General features: G+C 37.9%; 2 protein-coding genes across 4 annotated transcripts in view; both read right to left on the bottom strand.

The window, feature by feature from the left end:
* Positions 1-1,493: 1,493 nt before the first annotated feature.
* On the bottom strand, positions 1,494-21,818 carry LOC145996104 (cytochrome P450 9e2-like). Of its 3 annotated transcripts, none has more exons than XM_083132370.1 (5): positions 21,706-21,818; positions 9,245-10,215; positions 7,739-7,963; positions 6,103-6,351; positions 1,494-3,142 (listed from the first exon to the last, which is right to left on the bottom strand). In XM_083132370.1, the coding sequence occupies exons 2-5, from the start codon at positions 10,170-10,172 to the stop codon at positions 2,970-2,972; spliced, it is 1,575 nt and encodes a 524-aa protein (XP_082988496.1). In that variant the 5' UTR covers positions 10,173-10,215; positions 21,706-21,818; the 3' UTR covers positions 1,494-2,969. The 3 variants fall into 3 exon arrangements, with proteins under 3 accessions (XP_082988496.1, XP_082988495.1, XP_082988494.1); XM_083132369.1 differs by lacking the exon at positions 21,706-21,818 and adding an exon at positions 20,181-20,264; XM_083132368.1 differs by lacking the exon at positions 21,706-21,818 and adding an exon at positions 18,873-18,997.
* Positions 21,652-23,408, bottom strand: part of LOC145996105 (putative cytochrome P450 6a14) — a 15,338-nt gene continuing 13,581 nt past the window's right edge. The window contains exon 5 of the mRNA XM_083132371.1: positions 21,652-21,962. Coding sequence (XP_082988497.1) covers positions 21,790-21,962 — 173 coding nt within the window. The 3' untranslated portion in view covers positions 21,652-21,789. The remainder of the gene's footprint in view (positions 21,963-23,408) is intronic.

The raw sequence follows: 23,408 nt of genomic DNA, 5'->3' as shown, positions 1-23,408 counted from the left end.
GCCGGAACGTAAACAGCAGTCGACTGTATGGGTGTTTCAAGATGAACCCAATCCAACAAAAGTTGTTCGCGCTCGAAGCACATCGAAACAAATGGTCGCCTGTTTTTTCGGGAAAACTGGTCATGTGGCAACTGTGCCTTTAGAGGAACGTAGAACGGTCAACTCTGAATGGTACACAACAATTTGTTTGCCAGAGGTCTTCGGTCAAATACGGAAAACAAACAAACGCCGTCGGATCATTCTTCATCAAGACAATGCCAGCTGTCACACATCTCGTCTAACAACCGACTTTATGAACAGTCAAAAAATCGAATTGATGGGCCATCCGCCGTAGAGTCCTGATTTGGCACCCAATGACTTCTTCTTGTTCCCGAATGTCAAGAATAAATTGCGTGGACAACGATTTTCGTCGGCGGAAGACGCCGTTGATGCGTTCAAAAACCATATTATAGAGGTGTCTCAAGAAGATTGGAAAAACTGCTTTGACAAATGGTTCGAACGAATGCAAAAGTGTATTGACCATAAAGGAGAATACTTCGAAAAACAATAAAGCAGTTTTCAATGCCAAATTCATGTGTTTTCATTGTTAGGCTCAAAATATAAATAGTGACCCTCGTATTGTTCTGTACTAAGAAAAGACGGCACCTTTCTTCCTCCGTAATTTCCATATCCTGCCATCGACAATATGAACCATCCGTTGTGCTATAGCTACGAAGGAAAAAAAATATGAAATAACCGATTATGTGCGAGAGAATTACGAAATTATACAGAAATATGTCTTATTACTACAAAATTGAAGAAATATGTTGTAAAAACGCCAAATTGGTGACATATATCTAAATATGATTTGTCAAGTTTGTCTATTTCGGCTGATTTTCATGAGATATGTAAAGATCTCACCGCAATAATAGATCCGAAGCCAATTGAAAAATATGTTATAACATAAAGTCCTGGGCCCTATTGATGACCTTGCAGTACCTTTATAATAAATACCTTCAAACCCCTTTCAGGTACCCTGTAGTACCCTAACACGAGTTTCATCTTTGGTAATTGACTTGACCCACTGGTCACTGGTGCGAATATAACCTTGACGTATTCATATTTTAATTTTAATCAATTCAAAATATATAATTATCTTGCAATAAGTTAAATTAATCACCTTTAAGGTATTTAGGGGTGTAAGGCGTTGACAGTCACCTTAGCATCCGAATGTTAACCTCTACCCCACGTAGTACACCCTTGCAAATTAACGAGGCTTTAGCATATGGACTCACAGCCAGCATACTCCTTTGTCAAGGTTGTGCTGTGTCCTCATGCATGTTTGTCCTTGCACCAATTTAATCTTATCACATTTCATCTCAATCTTCGTGATTAGCAAGAATGCCAGAAGAGCAAAGTAAAAATAAAATAAACCAAATCACAATATGTTTATGAAAGTAATGAATATAATAAAGTGTACTTACAAAACAAATAATACAGAAAATAGTTTGCTGAAGATAAAAATGGAAGTTCATATTCTTTATTTCTTGTCAGTCTCAGTAAGACATTAATAACACTGGGGAACAAAAAAAATATTTTATTTTGTGGCATAAAGTTTAATAACAGTTTCAGCACACAAAACAGCTGTGATCGCCAATTGTATTGATTGGTTCAGTTGAATTGACTCCAGTTATAAAAATAAACACACCATGGAAAATGTAGGAGGTAAAATAATGGGCTGCAATTCCTATTAAGAAACTTATTTATTTATTTGTAAATTGTTGCTAGGCAACTTATGAAGCATTGCTAGGCAATATATCGGACACTCAACAAAGCTTAACGAAGAATACCAAAACATAAAAATGGTTTTAGAAAAAAATTGAATATGCTGTACATACGTAAGTGGCTCGTGTGTGTGGATTTCAAGATGGTGAAATTTTTACTAGGACAGCAAAGTGGGTACACAAAATATCCCTGTTTCCTATGTTTGTGGGATAGTCGTGCTAGAGAAAAGCATTGGACGATAAAAGTTTGACCCCCAAAAGAAAATATTAGTGGGAAAAGCTAATATCATTCATGAACCGCTGATAGATAGGGACAAAATCATCCATCCGCCACTGCATATTAAACTTGGGTTGATAAAACAGTTTGTCAAGGCCTTAGATACAAGTGGTGATTGTTTCAAATATATATGCCACACTTTTCCAGGACTAAGTATTGAAAAATTGAAAGCAGGAATCTTTGACGGACCACCACAGATTCCTACACTTATAAATGATGCCAATTTTACAACTTACATGTCTTACATCGAATCTGAGGCCTGGCTAAGCTTTGTGTCCGTCGTCAAAAACTTTTTGGAAATCACAGAGCAGAAAACTACCGCGATATAGTTGGAAATATGTTGAAAAATTTTGAGAAATTGGGAGCTAATATGAGTGTGAAGATACATTTTCTACATAGCCACATTGACAGATTCCCTGAGAACCTTGATGATTTTAGTGAAGAACGGGGAGAAAGGTTCCATCAGGGTATAAGAATAATGTAAGAAAGGTACCAGGGACGGAGGGATCGCCACATGATGGCCGACTACTGTTGGAGCTTACAGAGGGATTGTCCTAAAAATCAATACAGCAGGAAATCGTATAGAAAACGTTTCACATAGTTTGTTACTTCATTGTGTACATATTTTTTAAAATTATTATGATCATAGGCCTATATAAATTTATTTTTATAATAATGATTGTAATCACAAAAAGAAATATTAAATTGTTGTTGAAAGTTCATTTATATGTATGTCTTATGTTTCCGCCATTTTCGTTTAGTTGCATTTATTTCATAAATTAGAGCCAATTCAGGAAATATGTTATTATATCATTATTCAGAAGCATGAAATTGACCTAAATTAGCTCTCAAACACTGTGCCGCAATTTCACTGTTCCCCAGTGTAATAGTTTGTAATAAATGTAGCACACCAGAACTTGATCAGTCATTTATTTATCGTTTATTTTCACAATCTTCAGCCACGTTCCATCTTTTCCATGCATAAATATACTCTTTGGATCCAATTCGAATGGAATACGTGTTCTCTCACACGGCAAAACTTCGAATTGTGACAGAACACTTGCAATTCCTACTTTGGATTGCATCAAGGCGAAGCGCGTGCCTGAAAATGATGGGAAGAATAAACAATTATTAAACAATAATAAGTAGCTTGTAGAAAGTGATACTACCCAAATTGTACAGCTTTGTCTTAGGACACGCAACTACTCTGGTTTTGCTATTGAGTTCAGTATTAAAGTTCATTGTTATGGTACGCTACAAAAACATTTTGTGATCTTGTTCTATGGAGTTGATGGGTACATGATTCTTGTGCAGGTATTGACACCGGGGATACGTTGTTCATATCTTCGTTTTATGCGAGAAATAAGTACATATGGACGATTTGTCTAAACCAGTGGTTCTCAAATTGTGGTACGCGTACCCACAGGGGTACATGAACGACTTTAAAGGGGTACGCGATCAGCTCGGAAGAGAAATGTCGAGAATACCCACAATTAAACATTTTTTGCTGCAGATTTCATTGTTTCAAACTTTGTAGCTTTAACACTCAACAGGAAAATAAGGCTAATTTCGTTACTGACACTCTTATATTTGTTTAATATATTTTGAAATAAAGTACTCGTTCGAAATCTCTCGTTCCTCATATAGCTGAATGCGCAATAAAGTTTTTGATCCCTCCTACATACTTATATGAGAGTGTTCTTTCATCCATGGTGTACCTACAAGACACGTACAGTGGGATCACGGTGGGATCCATAAGTATTCCCGTGCAAATTGTCCATCACCATGATTGTGTACTTTATTTGACCCAATAAGAGCTTCAAGAATTAAAAGAAAACTCAAAACAAGCTGTTGACAACTTCTGCACCAGCAAAATAAAAATCCATTGCTTAAAAACACACAGGATGCAACAGAAAAAGTAATGAAAATAGTAATGGACAATTTGCACGGTAATACTCATGGATACCACTGTACCGAAATAGACTAAATTTGGAGCCGAATCTCCGCTTGAAAGTTTCAAGTGCGCAACCAGACATCAAGAAACTGTGTCAGACACATCCTTCTCACTAGAAACTCTGAGGATTTACAATTGAAAACTCAAAAATTGTGCTACAGTTTGTTTACAAATGTATTTCTGTTCTTTAATTTTTTTTCAATAACTCTGGAGAAAGAAGGACAATTATTTTTTTATGTACTTTTTAGCATGCACGTGCTTCACATTTTTATTTTTGGAAATAATCATAAGGATTGTAAACGTAGGAACACCCAATAAAATAATAAACGTAGGATTCTGATGTTCATTTGTTTACCATCTTTCCACATATACACTGAATGCCATTTTGGTCTATTGCAGATACACGCCTCCAGCATATTAAAAACTCCCTACGAATCAGGCAGCTAAAATAAAATCCCCAAAACCCGCAATTCGGAGAAAACCTATGGTGAGGATACATTAGACGTTTACTTACGACTAAAGGGTACAATTAGAAAGAAGTTTGAGGACCACTGGTCTAAGCTAACATTAAACATTTCACTTCTTTATTCTTACGTTCCAATGTTAAAATTAAAATTGTAAGGTTATTAAGTATGGCAAGACAGGGTAAAATACATTTTGTTATCAAATACTGGTTTCTAAACCAATTATTCATACATGTTTGTTATAACACCATTAAGCCTTGTTTCGATGATATGGAAAACTCAATATGCTGACCAAGGCACTAATTTATTTTATTATAAAACATAAACTAAACGTAACGTTTCAACCTTCTAGCAAGGTCTTCTTCAGACTCTGCACCAAGTACAAATGTATCAAAGGTACAAAAACAGGACGATATATATACACAAACATTACTCCCCTCCAGACTATTAGAAAGTTGTTCTGGAACATTCTAGCAGGTGGCGTTCTCTTGTCAACTGTACTTTCACCTAAAAGGCTAAACATATTTACTTCCATCTAGAATGTGGTCGGACTCTTTATCTCACGACTTATTTCCTTCTTCCTTCTTCTCTCCTCTTTCTCTCGTCCTTTCCACTCTTTCTAACACCTTCTTCCATTCTTTGTTTAACTTGAGTCCCCCATTCCAGTTCATTGTGTCTTCTTCACCTTTCTTCTCTATTTCCTTGGCCTCCTTCTATTTTCTCACTAGTATTCTCTTCTCCCTTCCTAACTTTCTAATGTCGGGAGGGGAGTAATGTTTGTATATATATATCGTCCTGTTTTTGTATCTTCTTACATTTGTACTTGGTGCAGAGTCTGAGGAAGACCTTGCTAGAAGGTTGAAACGTTACGTTTAGTTTATGTTTGTTAGTGTAAATCATATTTATATGCAAATAGGGGTACCTCGTTGAATAAATGGATGGTTGTTTATATCTAGTAGTCATTCAAAATGGTTCAACATTGAGTTGTCCCACGTTCTGCATCAGCAGTTCCTCAACCTTGTTCAAGAATAAACCCAATTGAATTGAATTCTTGCTCTAGGGACACTCCATGTCAAATGAAGAAATAAAAAAATATTCTTGAACCTTTAGGATTCACATTTTTAAGATTTTTTTTTATTTATTCATTGTACCTAGCAAGAGGACAAAATCTCCCAAATTTCATATTTTTTGGGCTCTTAGTTTTTGAGTTATTGACTTTCGAAGAAGCAAAATTTGACAACATTTTGAAATCTTTAAACAGATGTAAATGAAAAACAATTTGATCTAGAGAGCTCAAATTGGTATCATTCTCTTCTGCTTTTAATGAGCTTTGATTTAAAATGGAACATGACTGCGCTATTTGAATTTTGTAATTTTTCAAAAACTCAAAAACTTTTTTTGAAAATCTCAAAAACACCCCTTTTAATTTTTTAAAAAATATGTTTTAAAGACATCAATTGAATATTTGTGTGCAAAATGTGATTATGGAACGGCAATGAGTTCCTATGGAAATTATTTTTTTGTATTGTAACGTGCGAAATCTGCTAAATTTGTCTACTAAAATGAGTTTGAAATTCTCATATAAGTCAGGAGTATGAATGTAGACTATTATACATGGGGCTAGAGCCAACACCCTCCCATTACCTATGCACATCCTAGGTCCTTCTCCAAATGGCAAATAGACATAAGCTGGCCTCTTGGCTTTGTTCTCCTCGTTGAATCTGTCTGGATCAAACTTCTCTGGATCAGGGAAATATTTTGGATCGTAGTGAAGCCCTGTAATCGGTATGTTGATTACAGTTCCCACGTCCAATGTCACATTCGTGCCAGGAATTGTGTACGCCTTCGTACAGACACGGTCAGCAAAAACAGCTGGATACTTGCGTAGAGTCTCTGTTCAGAAATTTAGAATTCATTATATGAGTTTATGTTGCATCTGAGAATCTAATAGTTAAGTTATTTCAAGAATTTTGAACACTAAACAAGAAGAATTTAACTTATTCTATTATGTCCACTCTTTCCTATCACACCCTCGTATTGTACAAGTTGCTTTACTGATATACAGAGTGTTCCTAAAAGATTACCATTATTACAGTTTTCCATTTGCAGACGATTTTGTACCGCAGGAGTTTCTGTACTGAAATTCGCCCTATTCGCCACTAGCAGCCCTGCGACTCATGTTTACTCAAGATGGAGCACTATTGGGCGAACAGCTTAAGGAGAAATATTAGAACGGAAACTCTGTAACTACAATAGTGTCTGGAAACAGGAAAGTGAAAGAAGTTTTACAGTCAAAGAAACTACTTTTATGGTAATATTTTCGGGGCACCCTGTATAAATTGTATTTTTTTTTAACTGAATGATTCACAAGAGTCGACGTGTTTAGCCGGAATGTTTAGCACATCGCACTACGACGCCAGGGGTCCCGGGTTCGAATCCCGGCTTGGCCGTGGATGTTTGCGAGTGTCCATTCATCAATTTCATCATGTCATCACTCATCCCCATCTTCGCAAATTAGCCAAAATTGGCACAAAAAGCGAAATAAAATAAAGCAAATCATTCAATCAATCAATCAAAGTGTTTAGCGTAATGTGTGGCGAAGTCAGGGGTTCTTGGTTCGAATCCAGGGTAGGAGACACACGTTTCACTGTGTTTGCTCCATCTTCTATTTCATCAATTCACCGTTCGTCCTCATCGTTGCGATTTAGAGAGGTAGAGGGAAAGAAGCACTGTAAAATGTCAAATATAAAATATACAAATAGAGAAATTTCATTAGGAAGTTGTGAAATTAGAATCTCGATAAGATACTGTGATTTAACCACTTCCAAATCAATTAAACAATATATATTGTTATTGAACCTGATTGTATACGTACATGCGGCTTAGATACGTTTCTTTACAGAGCAAGAAACAAACAAAGGAACCATTGCGAGCCCAAGATTATGCTAATGTCTTATCAAGTGAAGCAATTGTTGCTTTACTCAACAATGTATCGATGAACTATCATTATTATTATACTAGACCAGTTAAGAGCTACGGTGGTGCTTGCATTGAGCTACTCTAGAGTTCACCCAGCCTCTACTAAATGGGCCTGCGAGATTGGTGCAATGCAATATTATCCTAACTCGTCCATTATCCTAACTCGTCCATTACCCTTACCCGTGGATTTTCAAACTCGCGAGTGTGGTGATCCTAACTCGTCGATTACCCAGACTCGAGGATAATCACATTCGCGAGTTTGTGAATGTTGGTGCAGACGGACATATAAGTGTATAGTTACCTGACACCACGTTGTCCAAATACTTCATGTCGTGCAGAACCGATTGATACTTAAGTTTTCCGTCGTTTTCCTCCAGTCCTTTCTCTATTTCATCTCGTAGCCTCTTCTGAATTTCAGGCTGGATTGCTAATTCGTGCAATGTGAAACTCATAACTGCAGAAGAGGTTTCGAATCCAGCCAAAAAGAAGACGAAAGCCTGTGCTGTGATGACATCGTCTGTGAAATCTGGAAGAATAGAACAAAAGAGCATCATTACACGATATACTATAAAATTGATAAGCTGCCAGTCCGGTACCCGATTTTGAAAGGAGGCTGAAGTTTTACTTTGTTCATAATAACACTTAGACTGTTCTTGACCATGAGAACATAATTCTTACATTATTTAAATAAATTACTGCTTTTAACCTTACTAGAAAGGTGCTTTCGTAGTATCTATATCTAGTAGCAATATTATGTAACTTGCATCAATCAGATATTCGTGTACTTCGAGTAAGGTCATGACGATAATAAGATCGCTAAAACATCGACAGTATTACAGACACACAGACTGTTACTTAACTAGGAGATAAATTAGGTTCTTAAAAATTAGTTGAAAAGATAAATTTAACGATGGGTTAAATTTTTATCGAATCTATAACCGTTGAAATTTACTGTTCCAAAATTGCTTTAGAAACTCACAGATTGTATTGATTGTCATTTTTTATTTTGAACACATTTTTAGTGTCAGTGAACGAAAAGTACAGATATTATGGAATTTAATTTTGAGCCTTTTCTTAAAAAATGTTACTTAACCCCGTCATACCCCAGCTTGTTGAAGTTGAAGTTAATGATATTTGTTGGAAAAGATAGTATAATTTGTTCACATTCTTATATATATAAAAATAAGTTCATAGACATTCTGTATTTGTTTGATTGTTGTATGCAAACTTGAGATTTACAAAAAGCACAGATAATAATGCATTCTACCAAGGAAGGTTCATAGTTATTTAGTATAGAGCGTAGCCAGTGTCGGAATGGAAAATCTGGTTTAATCCGGAGAATTAAAATTTCACCAATGCCGTTCGATTCTACGTACATACGATGATACATATTGATTTTGGGCAGGTTTTAACTTTTATGATGACATTAGAATTATAGAATTTGAGATAAAATTTGACTCAATTATTTCGCCCTTTAATTGACGATTTCGTAGCACCAAGCTATGTAATATTTAAAAAAAACATTTTAAGGAAAATCATTTTGGGATGCTCGAAATACAAGGATTAACTTTTGGAACGATGTTATGTCGTGTATCACTTAAATTTGTTTATTTAGATATTGAAAGGCATGTCACGTACCAATAGTTCCGAAACTACTCAGAGATGTTGGAAAACAATTAAAATTTCACATTCTACTAAATAGAACTAGCAACTAACTCTGTGAAGATCATTTCAGCTAGCATCTTCACGTCTTTCTCGGTTTGTCTTGTAGGCAAAGTACACGTGCAAGAAAAGCAACTTCACTTACCTACATGCGCATCTTCGGCTGGCAAAATGCCCTCTTCACCATCTTCAGCTTCGATTCTCCCAGTCTTCTTGAGCTTAAGGAGCAAATCCACAAAGTCATTCCTGACTATATTGTTCTTCTCGCGGTACTCTAAGGATTCCTTCACGACCTTCCGGAAAAAGGTCGCTATCTCGGGTTTGGTGAAGGAGATGTTTAAAATCTTGGACAACTGAGGGAACGACATGAGAAGCAACATCTTGATCCCTTCCATAAACCCGAAAGCATCCGTGGTAGCTTTCCCCATCTTCCTGAACTCTGACTCCGGATTCTCCAGACAGTTCACTTTGATCCCGAAAGCACATGAGCCAATCACGTCCGTTGTGAACCTTGCCAACACATCTCGCATCTCCAAGTCCTCACCTCTGCTTGCGGCTCCTTCAAGAAATTTCCCAAGATTCTCTGCGCACTCGGTGATCAGATGGAACATCTTCTTCATCTTTCCAGAGGTGAACACTGGGGTCAACTTAATCCTCATGTTCCTCCACTCTTCGCCCACCATGAAGAACAAGGAATTCCCGTGTAGAGGATCAACAGTCTCGTCCAGGAAATGATAATGGTCAACAAAGTGAGCGAAATCCTTCACCAACATGGTTTTGATGAGTTCTGGATCCCGGATCATAAGAATGGGTTTCTGTATGAAGTATACACCCCCGTATCTCTGACCCTCGAGTTTCTTGTAGAGTTTCTTGATATCGGAGCCTAAGTGCACGCGTTGCAAAGTCGACTCCTTCACGTTGCCAAAGATGAGAGAAGGCTCCACATAGGGTATATCTCTTCTTTTCCAGTAGCTCAGTTTGCGTACGAGGAACAAGTACCCTACAACGACCAACCCAACAACAAGAGCGGTGACGTAAGGTAACCAGTGATCGAATATACACAGCAACCCCATATTGAAGATCGACGTTTTATTTTGGTCTTCTCGTTGGAACAACCTGCGAAAATAATAAACTTAATTCAATTAAATAATATTTATTTAATATTACACGCAATATTAACGTCAATAAGGAAATAACCTCAGGATTTTTTACGTCCAGATCCGTGTGTAATTAGCACACCTGGTCGGGTCTAGGATATTTTGGTGGCACACACTTTCGTACCTGGGCATTTTGGTGCTAAACATTTCGTGTCTTTTCTCTTTACACACTCTTTAACCTCTGACCCCTGCCAATACAACTCAATACCTCAATACAACTAGCATAAACGGATGGGAATAATTGGGTGGGATGACATTTCTTCTGGACGCGATGCTGACATGCATACCCACACTCTCCACTGCCTGGCACTAAAAAGTCCTAGCACCAGAAGGTCCTGGCACTAAAATGTCGGGTTCGAATCCCGGCTTGAGCAAGGATGTGAGTGCCCCTTCATCAATTTCATATCACTCTCTTATCTTCGAGATCAAGATGTTCCAGATTCGATGCCAGCGACATGTTTAACTCTCGACCAATTAACCTCGGCAGTGTGGAAATGGCAATTATTGAGAAACGTTGCTGGAGTTTGTTGTTGTGCTTGTTGGGATATAATCTTACTTGGGCCTCCCCGATGGCGCAGTGCTTCAGACGTCGTCTTGTAATACCGGGCTCTATACCCAGTGGAGGCAAAATGCACAATGGTTCTGATCCGACTTTAAAATGTAGGTGCAGTCCCGATTAGCCTATGCGTGCATTAAGTGGATTTAAAGAAAAAACAATTCCATCTTACCATCACTTTTGATAATACTTAGACATCGCTCTTGGGGGAGCCACGTACCCTGTGACCGCCCCTAAATCCATCAGTGCTAATGATATTTTACTTGTATTGGGTGTTTTTTGTTATAACTCCAATAACTTATACTTATTTGTCTTTTGTGTTTGTTCTCTGTTACTTTAAGTTTCTTTTCTGCCTTAATTGCAAACAGCACTGGATTCTTTGTTGGAATGGTTGGTTAGATTAGGCCTCAATGAAGTCAGCAGTTCCGGGCCGAAACCGTGGAATTCCATTCTGTTCTTTCGCTGACCTCCGTGGCGGAGTGGTTAGCACAGTGCATTACGTACTACGCCAGGGGTCCCGCGTTCGAATCCCGGTCTGCCATGGGTGTTCCTTTCAGAATGCCCCTTCATCATCGTCGCGATTAGCCAAAAGTGGAAGAAAAGTGACGCTAAATAACAAAACAATTAGAAGCAAATTATTTTCATGTATTACACTTATTCACCAGTTCTTCTGATCATTGCGAATAATACAGGGAGGCTCAGAAGGAACATAAAAAAAACTCAAAATACAAATAAATGACATGAATTAAAAGTAGGGTGGATAAAAATTGTGATTTTTATTTCAAAAAATAATTTTTGATGATTTTTCAAAATTTAAATCTACTTTTTTATTTTAAAAAAATATGCTTCAAATTGCTGGCATCATACGTATAGATATGTTTTTTTTACAGAAATGCTTGTTCTAGTAATTGGGCCTCTAAATTATTTGAACAGTGATCAAAACAAAAAGAAATATATGTAAATATACATTTTTCGGTTTCTGATACTGTACATATGAACCTACTATGGGAATATTTGTTAAGTGTGTTAATGGTACTATAATAGTTTCAGTAACTTTTCTTCCAGTAAAATAAGACATTCTGGATGTACTCTATAATTGTAACTTAATATATTTATTATAGACTTTGTAGCTGAATTTTGGTATTTTTTAAAAATGATAGTTTGTAAAACATCAGCTGTCATGTTTGTTTACAGTTTAATGATAGTGACACTAATTACAGTTTAACATGATTAGTATTTTGTACATTTTTCTGTACAAAATGTTTGCTATTTTTGCCTATAAAAATTATTGAACTTTAAATCAAGAGAAATTTAAATGTGTTTAAAGTTTGCGCATTACATTTCTTTTCGTATGACTACGACGCCAGAAGGTCCAGGGTTCGAATCCTGGCCTGGGCTTGGATGTTTGTGAGTGTCCATTCATCAATTTCATCATATCATCACTCATCCCCATCTTCGCAAATTAGCCAAAAGTGGCACAAAAGGCGAAGTAAATAAAGCAAATCAATCAATCAAATCCTTTCGTATGAGCTTCACCCCATCAGTACATATATTTTGTTTCCTTTCCTTTCCCTTCTTAGAGCCTAATAAACACTGTTAAATGATTATGAGATTAATGTATTTTTCACTAAAAGTAATTGTGATGTTCATGTACGTTATTCTATAAATTATGTATTTAATATAATTTAATTCAGTGATTAAAAAAAGCCACCTCGATTAGAAGTAAAAAGCATTCTTCAGGTTATGAGCTGTGAATTGTTAAAAAGAGCTGCTTTCACCATTATTATAAGTAGAGTTTACTATTTTTATTTACTAGTTTAATAGTTTTCACTGTAAGTATAGCAAATTTACCAATATCACAGTTGCATACTCGAAACAAGTATGTCGGAGGCACTACATAGATCATTGTTCATGAAGATAAGAAGCTTGACTTGTACAGATTTGTCTTTCATAAAAGATAAGACACAATAGTCCATTGCTCAAGATAAGATAAGTTATACTGCGATGCAATAAGAAATAATAAGAAAATTGGGAGTTACAGAAGATTGGGCTGGGGAATGGTGAATAGTGAACTTATGAACTGTATTCATCCTCAATATATCTGCATAAGAAATGCGAGAAGGTATACATATAATACATATAATAGGTGGCGCAAAATTCATCATCCTATTTGAACTGAAATTTATTTTGACATATTGTTGTTTATATCAGTAGTGTTTTGTCAGTTAAATAGAAGATACTAACGAAATTTATTGTGTGCGAAAATGAATAAGTATACCCCACATACAGCCCGCGAAACATTAGCTCTCTTGCGTGACACTTTCCCGGGCAGAGTAATATCCCGTTTTGGTGATTTGCCATGGCCGGCCAGGTCCCCCGATTTGCCCCCTACAGATTTTTTCCTTTGGGGATATTTGAAGTCATTGGTTTATGTGAATAAGCCAGAGACGTTACAGCAACTAAAGGACAATATTCAGCATGAAATTGAAAACATTTCCTGGCAGATTCTTTCCAACACCACCAACGCAATAACAAAAGCCCAAATTTGCATCAATTCGAATGGTGGTCATTTATTGGATATTATCTTTAAAAATTGAGAACATAAAACTTACAAGTATCAATAAAAGTTTCACACAAAAAAAACTACTTTGTTTAATTTAAAACCCACGCTATAGGCTAAGAAAATCAGGTGATGACTTTTGCGCCACCTTGTACATAGAGTACACACGGTACTTTGTATAAAACTAGTGACCGAGTCATAGAAATGAGTGGGGCCCAGGAGAGGGCGGGGTTATTTTCTGGGAATTATTGGCACGTACGTAGTATACACCTAAATATCGCCGGCCTCTGTGGCAGAGTGGTTAACACACCGCACTACTACGCCAGGAGTCCAGGGTTCGAATCCCGACCTGAGCATGGGTATTCTTTGTGAGTGTTCCTTCATCAGCTTCATCATATCATTACTTATCCTCACTGTCGCGATTAGCCAAAAGTGTCAGAAAAGCGATGCTAAATAACAAGACGTCAAATCAAATCAAATCAAACCTGAATACCATACAACAAATGCATATTTGGATTATAAAGATCATTTATTTACACATTTGATCTTGTTTGGTAGGGAGGTGTTCGACCACATCGCTCCATTCTGCGAAACCCTTGCGGAAGTGAACGGAAAGAGTGAAGGATTACTATTCTGGAGATAACGTGTTCCAAACCTCAGCCTAACTGAGGGTTAGCAATGGTTTCCCTCAGTAACTTCATGCGAATACTTTCGGTGAAAGTCAGGGCCGTTTCCTCCCTGTTCCTAGCATTATATCAATAGTTTAAAGCTCCGTCAAGGTTAAGCTGATGACACAAATAACACTGGTCTACAGAAAAAATATTTGTGAATGTTACAAGAACAAAACAAGCTGTTTCTATAAGTTGCTGAGCCCCTGAATGCAGATCTGATTTCAGAATTTCTCCATCGGGCTCAGATTTCCTGTAAAAAATATTTTTTGTATTTTCCTACCTCAGCCTATGTTCTATATGTATTGGTCGAAAGGACTCGCTTTCACAAAAGTGCTACAAACGTAAAAGGTAATAAATCTGTGTCAGTATACAAAGGAATGAAGTAAATGAGTAACATGAAAGTGTATAAACATACCTGAAAATGTTTCCTTTCCGATTTCCTACAAAACTTTGCCTCAGGAACATCTCTTCGTAAGGTCCAGCAGTAGTCGGACAGCATTGCGGCACTCCATTTGCCTTGATACAGCTTTTCCATTAGAGCAATGTCTTGGTGAAACCGTTCACCATGTTCGTCACTAACGGCACCAAGGTTAGTTGGGAAGAAGTCCAGGTGATCATTCAAGAAATATAATTTTAGATACATGTTGCATCCCATGCGTTTGTATGATCTAATTAGTCCATGTACAATATTGCGATACTTCTCTGCTTTATGGTTGCCTAAAAAGTTTTTACATACACTTGTAAAAGACAACCATGCCATTTTTTCAACATCTGTTAATTGTTGAATGAAATTCTCGTCATTCATCAATTCCCTTATTTGAGGCCCTACAAATATTCCTTCTTTAATTTTGGCATCACTGATTCTTGGGAATTTCTGTTGCAAGTACATGAATCCATGTGAAGTTCTGTCCATGGCTTTCACAAAGTTTTTAATTAGTCCAAATTTTATGTGCAGGGGAGGGAGATACACATTTTTGGGGTCAACAAGAGGAGTGTTAGCCACATTCTTCTGTCCAGGCACTAATTCACTGCGAAGAGGCCATTTTTTCCCACAATAGTGATTTTTTCTGTCTCTGCTGTCCCACTCGCATAAGAAGCAGCAATGCTTTGTGTACCCAAGCTGCATGCCAAGCAGAGTTGCAATTACTTTCAGATCTCCACATATATTTCATTTGTATTTCTCATATTGGATATTTGTCAGAAGCTGTTTCAAGTTCTCATACGTCTCCTTCATGTTAACAGCATGAGCAATTGGTACTGATGGGAATTTGTTTCTATTATGGAGAAGTACAGCTTTCATACTAACTCTGCTGGAATCGATGAAAATACGCCAATCATGTGAACTGTATTCATGGCCAAGACAATCCATAACGGATGAGATGTTATTACAAAAAATCATGTCTCCTTCGTGGGAGAAATATTCTGAGAAAATAGTATGGCGTTCACGAAACAAAACACACTTTAGTATCGCAAGCGAGGAGATTCCAACCTTTCAGTCGCGAAGCTAAAAGTTCAGACTGTTGCTTAGACAAATTTAAATCCCGCGTAAGATCGTTCAGATTCCCTTGTGACAATTAGTGTGGCTCCATTGATGAACCGGCCACTTTAAATGTTGGGTCGGCAGTTTCTTCACTTCTTGCACTTTCTTCCCCGTGTTGGTCACGACAATCATCTTCACTCAGTCACATTCTCAGGAGGCTTTGGTACCGGCAATTCTTCATTGTGACATACAGGTCTCATGGCTGATAGTAAATTTGGGTACTGCACAGTGTTCCTTGTTTTCGACGTGATTCCAGCTATTTTGGTCAGGCAGAAATAACAGTCTGTTGTGTGATCTGATGGTTCCCTCCAAACCATGGGAACAGCAAATGACATGTGACGTGATCCTTTTAACCAGCTTGTCAGAAGTGTAACACAGGTCAAACAGCCCATGTTTTGTCTTGGTCCCCAACTTTACACCCAAAATAAAGTTCGTATCACTTCTTTATAAGAGGGGTAATTTGTCGCTTTTTTGACTTAAATGTCAACTCTCCACATATATAACAAAATGAATTGGGGCTATTTACGCAGGTACGAGGAATTTTCTTAAGCACTAACACTACACACAACTTCTGAAACTTCGAATCACAACCTAATCAAAGGCAGTCACTTCCAAATCTGTCAGAACTCACAATGGGCGCCTCCAGGACCACTCAGCAACCCAACATTGTTGAGTAGCAACAACCCTGGAGCAAGAACCCTGGAGGCGCTTGCTACCTGGTTGTTGAGAAGGAGCGACCGCGGCTTCACTCAACATAAAATTCTCTCGCTACGTGCGGTCAACTGTCGTGCTGTCGTCTGCAAGTCGGTTGTCTTCTGTTAGTTGCAACATGGCGCGGCGGAACTAAAAGATGCGTGGAGTAAAAAGTATTTGCAAGTTTGATGATGTAGCCCAAGCGCAGCTTTAGGTAGTAATAACTTTTTCGCCACTATATTCTCGGAGAATGAGTGATCTGTCAACGGATAATTATGCACTGGCTTCAACTGAAGTATATTTAAAAATAGCAACAAAATAACGCAGTTAAAAAAAGTAATGAACCCAAATACTGTTCACAACATTAATTTTTTTTGGCTAAAACGGATGAGCATGCTCTTGCAAACATGTGTTCATCTTGAGTTGGAGACCAATTTTTTTATCTCGCTACGTAAGTTTCGAGTTCTAGTTCCGGTATAGGCATAGATGTTATTTGATTCATTTAATTTATTTTACTTTGCATTTTTGCCACTTTTGGCTAATCGCGAAGATGAGGATGAGTGATGATATGGTGAAGGAACACTCACAAGGAACAGCATGCCCAGGCCGGGATTCGAACTCGAGACCCGGCGTCGTAGCGCGATGTGTTAACCACTCCGGGATATTATTTGTGGATGTCCCTTCTTCAAGTACGTGTCCAGCTTCTTTTTGCAAGAAAAATTGGCATCAAGTATCGAGGCCATTTCCTGGGTGAAATACATACTTTTCAAGGGAGCGTGATATCAAGAAATGCACTGTGTGATATTTGAAAATCTATTGGAAGGAGTATGGTATTACAATAACTTAAACGATGATCATGCAGAGTTAATCATAAAGACAACTAAAAAATGTGGTATATTCATGTATAAACGCCAATTCGTACGTGTTTATTTATATTGCTTTAAGTTACATTTTTTCGCAGCTACGAAAGCACAATCAGCAATTGATAATTTAAATTATATCAAACATTATTGCGTGAAAACAACGTGAGAACACCGTTATACAATCTTGCACACATTTTGCAACTTTTTAACTGTTTAACATTTCTGTTCGTAAGTTAACCACCGTGGCTACGACGCCAGGGTCACGGGTTTGAATCCCAGCCTGGGCGTTCTTTGTTAGTGTCCTTTCATCATATCATCAATCATCCTCATCTTCGCGATTAGCCAAAAGTGGCAGAAAAGCGACGATAAAAACAAAATTCAAATGAAACTATTGTTCTAAAATCGTATTTATTATTGTCCTATTAACAATGGTTGATTGATTGATTTGTTCTATTTTACTTCATTTTCGTGCCACTTTTGACAAATTTGCGAAAATGGGAATGAGTGATGATATGATGAAATTTATGAAAGGACACTCACAAGCAATCATTCCCAGGCCGGGAACCACTCCACCACGGGTACCGACCTATTAACAATGGCATGAAACTATTGAGGAATAATGATCCCATTTCAAAGCACATTCTCGAAATTTATCTTTCTTTCACTTCTAGTGTAGCGTATGCGTATGTTATAAGTGTTTTAACAAAGGTTTACAACCAATAAGGTCACACATACACAAAAAGCGTTTCGGGTTCGATACCCGGTGTAGGCACATGGTGGTTCGGATTCCACTTTAAACTGTAGGTCCAGTCCCAATTAGCCTTACTGTGCATAAAGTGGACTTAAAACACCAAATCAAACAAACAAACACACAAGAAGTAGAGTGTTGTGTCAAACTTGCACTCCTATACTAAAATAATCTTTAATTTAAACACATATATCCTTAAATAAAACTGGCCACAACCTTTCTACACTCAATGTCACTCCTCCATGGTTATTAAGTATTATTTTGGAGAAATAAAATTGTAACCACAGAGAATTTGTTGTAACCAATGCTCTCAAATTAGGCATATAACATTTCCCCCCAATTGTATCTCTATAGACAGTAGACACAGATCTAGATCTACTCATGTTTTACTTCGAGATTAACCACACACTTTAATTTGAAATAGCATCCATATATATGTCATCACATCGATTCATAACCCATTAATAGTGACACCGTATTCAACAGCCTAACACGCCCTGCCATTTTCGCTGCAGACGCCACAAGGCAATGCGATTTTCAATTGTTTTCGGCAGGAACGTCGCTACTTCTCAACTCTGCATCCAGGAAAGGCCATAAAACTGTGTGACGTAGCAGGTCAACATTTGCTACCATGTTGAGCGATCCTGGAGGCGCCCAATGCTGAGACGCATGTGACAACAAACAACACTGTGAATCTACGTGTTCGGACATGACTCATCGACAGTGTTGCCATGCCTCTCTCTTATTTACGATTTGGTTTGTTGCAATTAAAGGAAGGTCCCTGGCTTTAGGAACGTGCTGGTCATTCTATGGTCATATAATGACTGTTATTCACCAATATCTGTAGAGTAAATATAGGTTAAACCACAGCCCAATAGGCAGAATTTTCATGAATTGCATTAGGTACAGGTTAGTGTGTAACACGAAAACTGAGCCCGATAGGAAAAAACTGATTTCATTTTTGAAATCAGCACCATCGACTTACCTTAGAACACCATTCACATTCCTTGTAACAAATTTCATGTTGACCAGTGTAATCAATACGCCTCCATGGAAGAGGAGTTCTTCGTGTTTGTTCCTTGCTCTACGCGTATTTGACCAATGCACCATTCATTCATCTTGACACATTTAATTGCACTAAAAGGAAAAACAGCTCGTTCCAAATATACAATGTTTGTAGATGGCATACATCAAAGGGAGAAAGCTTTCTTTTTTTTTTTTTTTTTTTGCAACTGCCAAGCTCCTTGTTGTTTACATGGAATTTACGTCACTCCAGCGCTAAAGAAAATAAACAAACGAAAAGATAATAGTGAACTTCAGCTCTTCTATTTAAGAAGAAATTTCCCTCGCGCAGTCGCCGGCGAGAGGTGAGGTACAAGAGAGTGGGAGGGAGAGAGAGAGAGAGAGGGAGGGGAGAAAGATAGAGAAAAGAAGAAAGAGAGAGAGAGAGAGAGAGAGGAGGGGAGAAAGGAGAGAAATACAAACAGAGATGTGGACAGGAGAGAGAGAGAGAGAGAGAGAGAGAGAGAGAGAGAGAGAGAGAGAGAGAGATGAGGAAATTTCATGCCGAAGCGACAAGATACATACTACTGTATGTCGCATGTCGCTTGAGGATGTCACCAATCGAACGCAGGCTTGTGCGGCATTCAGAGTCGGATTAAGACGAAATTGGGCCTGATGCTTGAAATCTTCGGTGAACAATAAACACAACGACGTTATAGTTACGTCACAGCGCAAAGAATAATAGTAACTGTATAATAAGTAACGCTGTGTCTAGGCGTCCGAAATTGGGGCTCCAAATTTCAGTCTAAGATTTATTTTCAGGTTAATATAGAAGAAAAAAAACTGTTCAGATTTTGGAAAATTCTCGTCTGTTTTCATCTGGGCCAATTTCAGGAATGGGCCTAATGCTGCAGCATCAATAGCACCCACCTTAATCCAGCCCTGCATGCCGCTACAGTATGTAATGTTGCTGTTGATTGGTTCGTTTCCAAGCTACATGTGTCGTTTGTCACTTCGGGCTGAAATCTTCCACAGGTCACAGAGGGAGGGAGGGAGAGAGAGAGAGAGAGAGAGAGAGAGAGAGAGAGAGAGAGAGAGAGAGAGAGAGAGAGAGAGAGAGAGAGAGAGAGAGAGAGAGAAAGCAAACATTGTAGTGTTGAAAGTGTAAAAGTAACTGCTAATTCTGTCACGGTTAAACTTGAAAGCAAACATTATCTACAACCGTTTTCCTTCCTAAAACTGATCAATATCTTGCACTGTTTCTTTTCACATAAATACAGTTAAAACTTACCGTCAACTTGACTCTCGTAGCGGAAACACCAAAATGTCTTTTTTCTCTAGCCTCCTACGTCACAGACACTTCACGCATGCTTGCAGGCTCCAGCACAAGAAGCAAATAATGATGAGCACAGGCGGAAAGGGAGAAGGAAGATGAAATGACCTTGGAAGTGTAGCCAACTGTCCTATATTTTCACTAAATAACACATGGTGTTTAGCTATTTTTATCTCTGAGCCAACTAGGGTTGGACATTTGAAATTCTGTAGTCTGAAAACCCCGTCAACACCGTAAAAATGCGACATAACTTTCCCTTGATTGGCCATTCAGTTCACGGGAACCACAAGAGTTACGATTATAAAACCTGCCCCGAAGTTCTATCAAATTCCAGCTTAATAGAACATTATAATCCAATAGTAAAAGAATACAATGTGGTTGAACACTGCCAAAATTTCCCGCTGGCGGCGCCAGCTTATTTACGTCTTTAGAAAATTTCGTTCGTCATTTGCTTGCCTTAAGCTTTACATTGGAGCTATAGAGAGTGGCTATTGCAATGTTATTTTGCAGAAGTTAAGAAAGAGTTTCTCATCTATGTCGACAATAAAAATATCTTTCCTAAGTCGTCTAGATAATGTAGAAAGTCTCAAGTTTACGAAAATTACATATATATTGAAGCGAAACGCCAGCCTGGACTAAATAGCGTACGTTTATTCACAATGAGCCCTAAACTTAGTGCTTTTGAGGCAATTCCTAGCTACAGTACACTGACATTGCGGGTTTTTTAGTTTTCAATATGTTATGTTGATTTCGTTGTATCCAATGATTTACAACTAATTTAAACCTAATTATACCTATATATGCCAACAAACCTATATCCCGGGTGGTCACCATTAACGTTGCCGTACTCAGAGCCCCCTGGAGCCAGTTGCATGCAACAGGTTGCTCTGAAACTTGGTAGAGAGTCCATTGAGACAATGGGAAAGCGAATGCTGACGAAAAAAAATAATCAAATTTTCACCACCAGGTGGAAATTTGGCGCTGCAGTAACAACAACCAGTAATTTGAGTTTATGTCGGTACAGCAGCGTTCAATATGAACCCCGTCAACAACCTCACGAAGCGTTCCCGGGATGATGTTCACTGTGTACTAGATTTCAGCGCCACATTTCAACCTGGTGGTGAAAATTTGAACTATTTTTTCGTCAGCATTTGCTTCCCCATAGTCTCCATTTCCTCTCTACCAAGTGTCACAACAATCCGATGCTTCCAATGGGCTCCAGAGGGCTTGTGGCCACCCTGTATAATCTAACTATTACTCTTTATGATTACACCATTATCTATTTTAAAGAAGAGAAGATTATTCGGGTGTAATTTCTTCTGAATTTGACATCGGAAGTCTTTACTTGGCCGAAATCTCACTAACGTTGAGAACTACTGCTCATGACATCACTTCGGAAAGGTAGATGTTGACAAAAACTCGCAATGAATTCACAATAATACAAAATAACTAATTTTAATCCAAACATAAGAAGATTACTTACACTATCACTTGTCTTCATTCTAATGTTCACCAGCAGTTTAGCACATGTCATTTAGGCAAGAACATACAGAGGCATTATCAAATTCTACTTGTCCTTCCTTCTGACAATCTTGAGCCAAGTCCCGTCTTTCCCAGAGAGGAAAAATCCTTTGGGTTCAAAGACGAAAGGAATCCTTGTTTTCTCGGAGGGTTTGATCTCGAACTGAGAGAGAATCGTCGCCAGGCAGACTTTGGTTTGCATAAAACCAAATCGGCTTCCTGCAAGAGCAAGCAGAACATGATAAAAATTTGATACAGTAAAACTTCTCAATAACGGACAGGCCTGGTGGAAAAATAAATGTCCGTTATTAAGAAGTGTCCGCTATTCAGAAAAAGTGTAGGATGTTACACAATAGGGTAATCATATTACAGTACGTACTTTATAAACATAATGTGTTTTTTATTTTTATTCAAGGAACAAAATACTGTACATACGGTGAATTTAAATTTACTAAAGTATCCCTACATACATTACAAATTTCAAAAAACAAAATACAGTACACGTAGTGTAATCCATTGTTAAATTACTGCATTCAAAATGAAAGAATACAGTCTACTGTCTGCACTTTTAAAAAGAAATACGTTCGGTGTAGCATGAAACAATGCGCGCTAGTTCGAAATACTGGCCATTGTTGTGTCGAATTCCAGGAATTGCAACAGTTTTCTTTCAGGCTGTCCGTTATTAAGAAGTTTTATTTGCGTTGGGGAGGTAGTTTTCAGTGTCCGCGTCCGTTATTAAGAATGTCCGTTATTGAGACGTAATATGGCCATTAAACCCCATGTATTTCTGACGGGGAATTTAAAAATGTCCGTAATTTAGAGGTGTCCGTTAGGAGAAGTTTTACTGTATAACATAGTTAAATTATACTAGAGGGATGCTAGACTTTGGCAACTCTTCTGCACTTGTGGAAGATGCGCAATCTCCTGCCTACACCCTGCACCTCATGGTCGGTCGGAAATGGCATAAAAGTGATGCTAAAAAAATTAAAAAGAAAAAAAGAAACTTGCCAAAACTACCCTTCGATAAGTTGAAACTTGTCTCACATCGTTTCGTGATCATACATATATGTTTTAAATGCTTGTTTCTTAAGACCACCTCATGCACAGATAGACTAATCGGGACTGGACCTACAGTTTAAATTGGGATCTGAACCACTATGTTCCTCCACCAGGTATCGAAGCTGGGACCCCTTGTTTACAAGGCAACTACGCCATCAGGGAGAACTTGTGGCCATAACCGAAAACGACCTTGGACGTCCGGAAGGAAAGGGGGGTTGGGTAAGGGGGGGCAACGCCACACACCTGAAAAATGAAAGTCAACCAAAGATTATATATTTCACACATATAATTTCATGTCAGTCACAATAACATATGTTAATTATTGCATGAAAATGATAAATTAAAATTTGAAGCAATGTTTTTTGAGAGAATAACACTATTACGCCTTGTTTGTCCCCCCCCCCTCCATGGGAAAAATTCTGCGGACGTCCATGAAAAGGACTAACACTTTTTACCATTTTGCTTGATGTTGAAAGAAATTGACATAATTTTCTCTAGAAACCACGACACGAATTTTGCAAAATGACAATTTTTAACAAACCAGAACGCTCTGTGGCTATTTGTAATTAGCATCGACGCGAAATTTCCTGTTGTGGCTGTTTCTTT

The sequence above is a fragment of the Lepisma saccharinum genome, chromosome 12, assembly GCF_977018435.1.
Source record: "Lepisma saccharinum chromosome 12, izLepSacc3.1, whole genome shotgun sequence".
NCBI lineage: Eukaryota > Metazoa > Arthropoda > Insecta > Zygentoma > Lepismatidae > Lepisma > Lepisma saccharinum.
Note: the sequence above shows the minus strand (reverse complement) of the source record. Positions and strands in the feature narration are given on the sequence as shown.

Excerpts from the sequence above, each read along its gene's own strand:
- LOC145996104 (XM_083132368.1), bottom strand. The coding sequence starts at position 18,997 with ATGGTGCATTGGTCAAATACGCGTAGAGCAAGGAACAAACACGAAGAA. Across the intron at positions 6,352-7,738 it reads TTTGGACAACGTGGTGTCAG|AGACTCTACGCAAGTATCCA; the intron begins GTAACTATACAC and ends ATTTCTGAACAG. Across the intron at positions 3,143-6,102 it reads AGGACCTAGGATGTGCATAG|GCACGCGCTTCGCCTTGATG; the intron begins GTAATGGGAGGG and ends CATCATTTTCAG.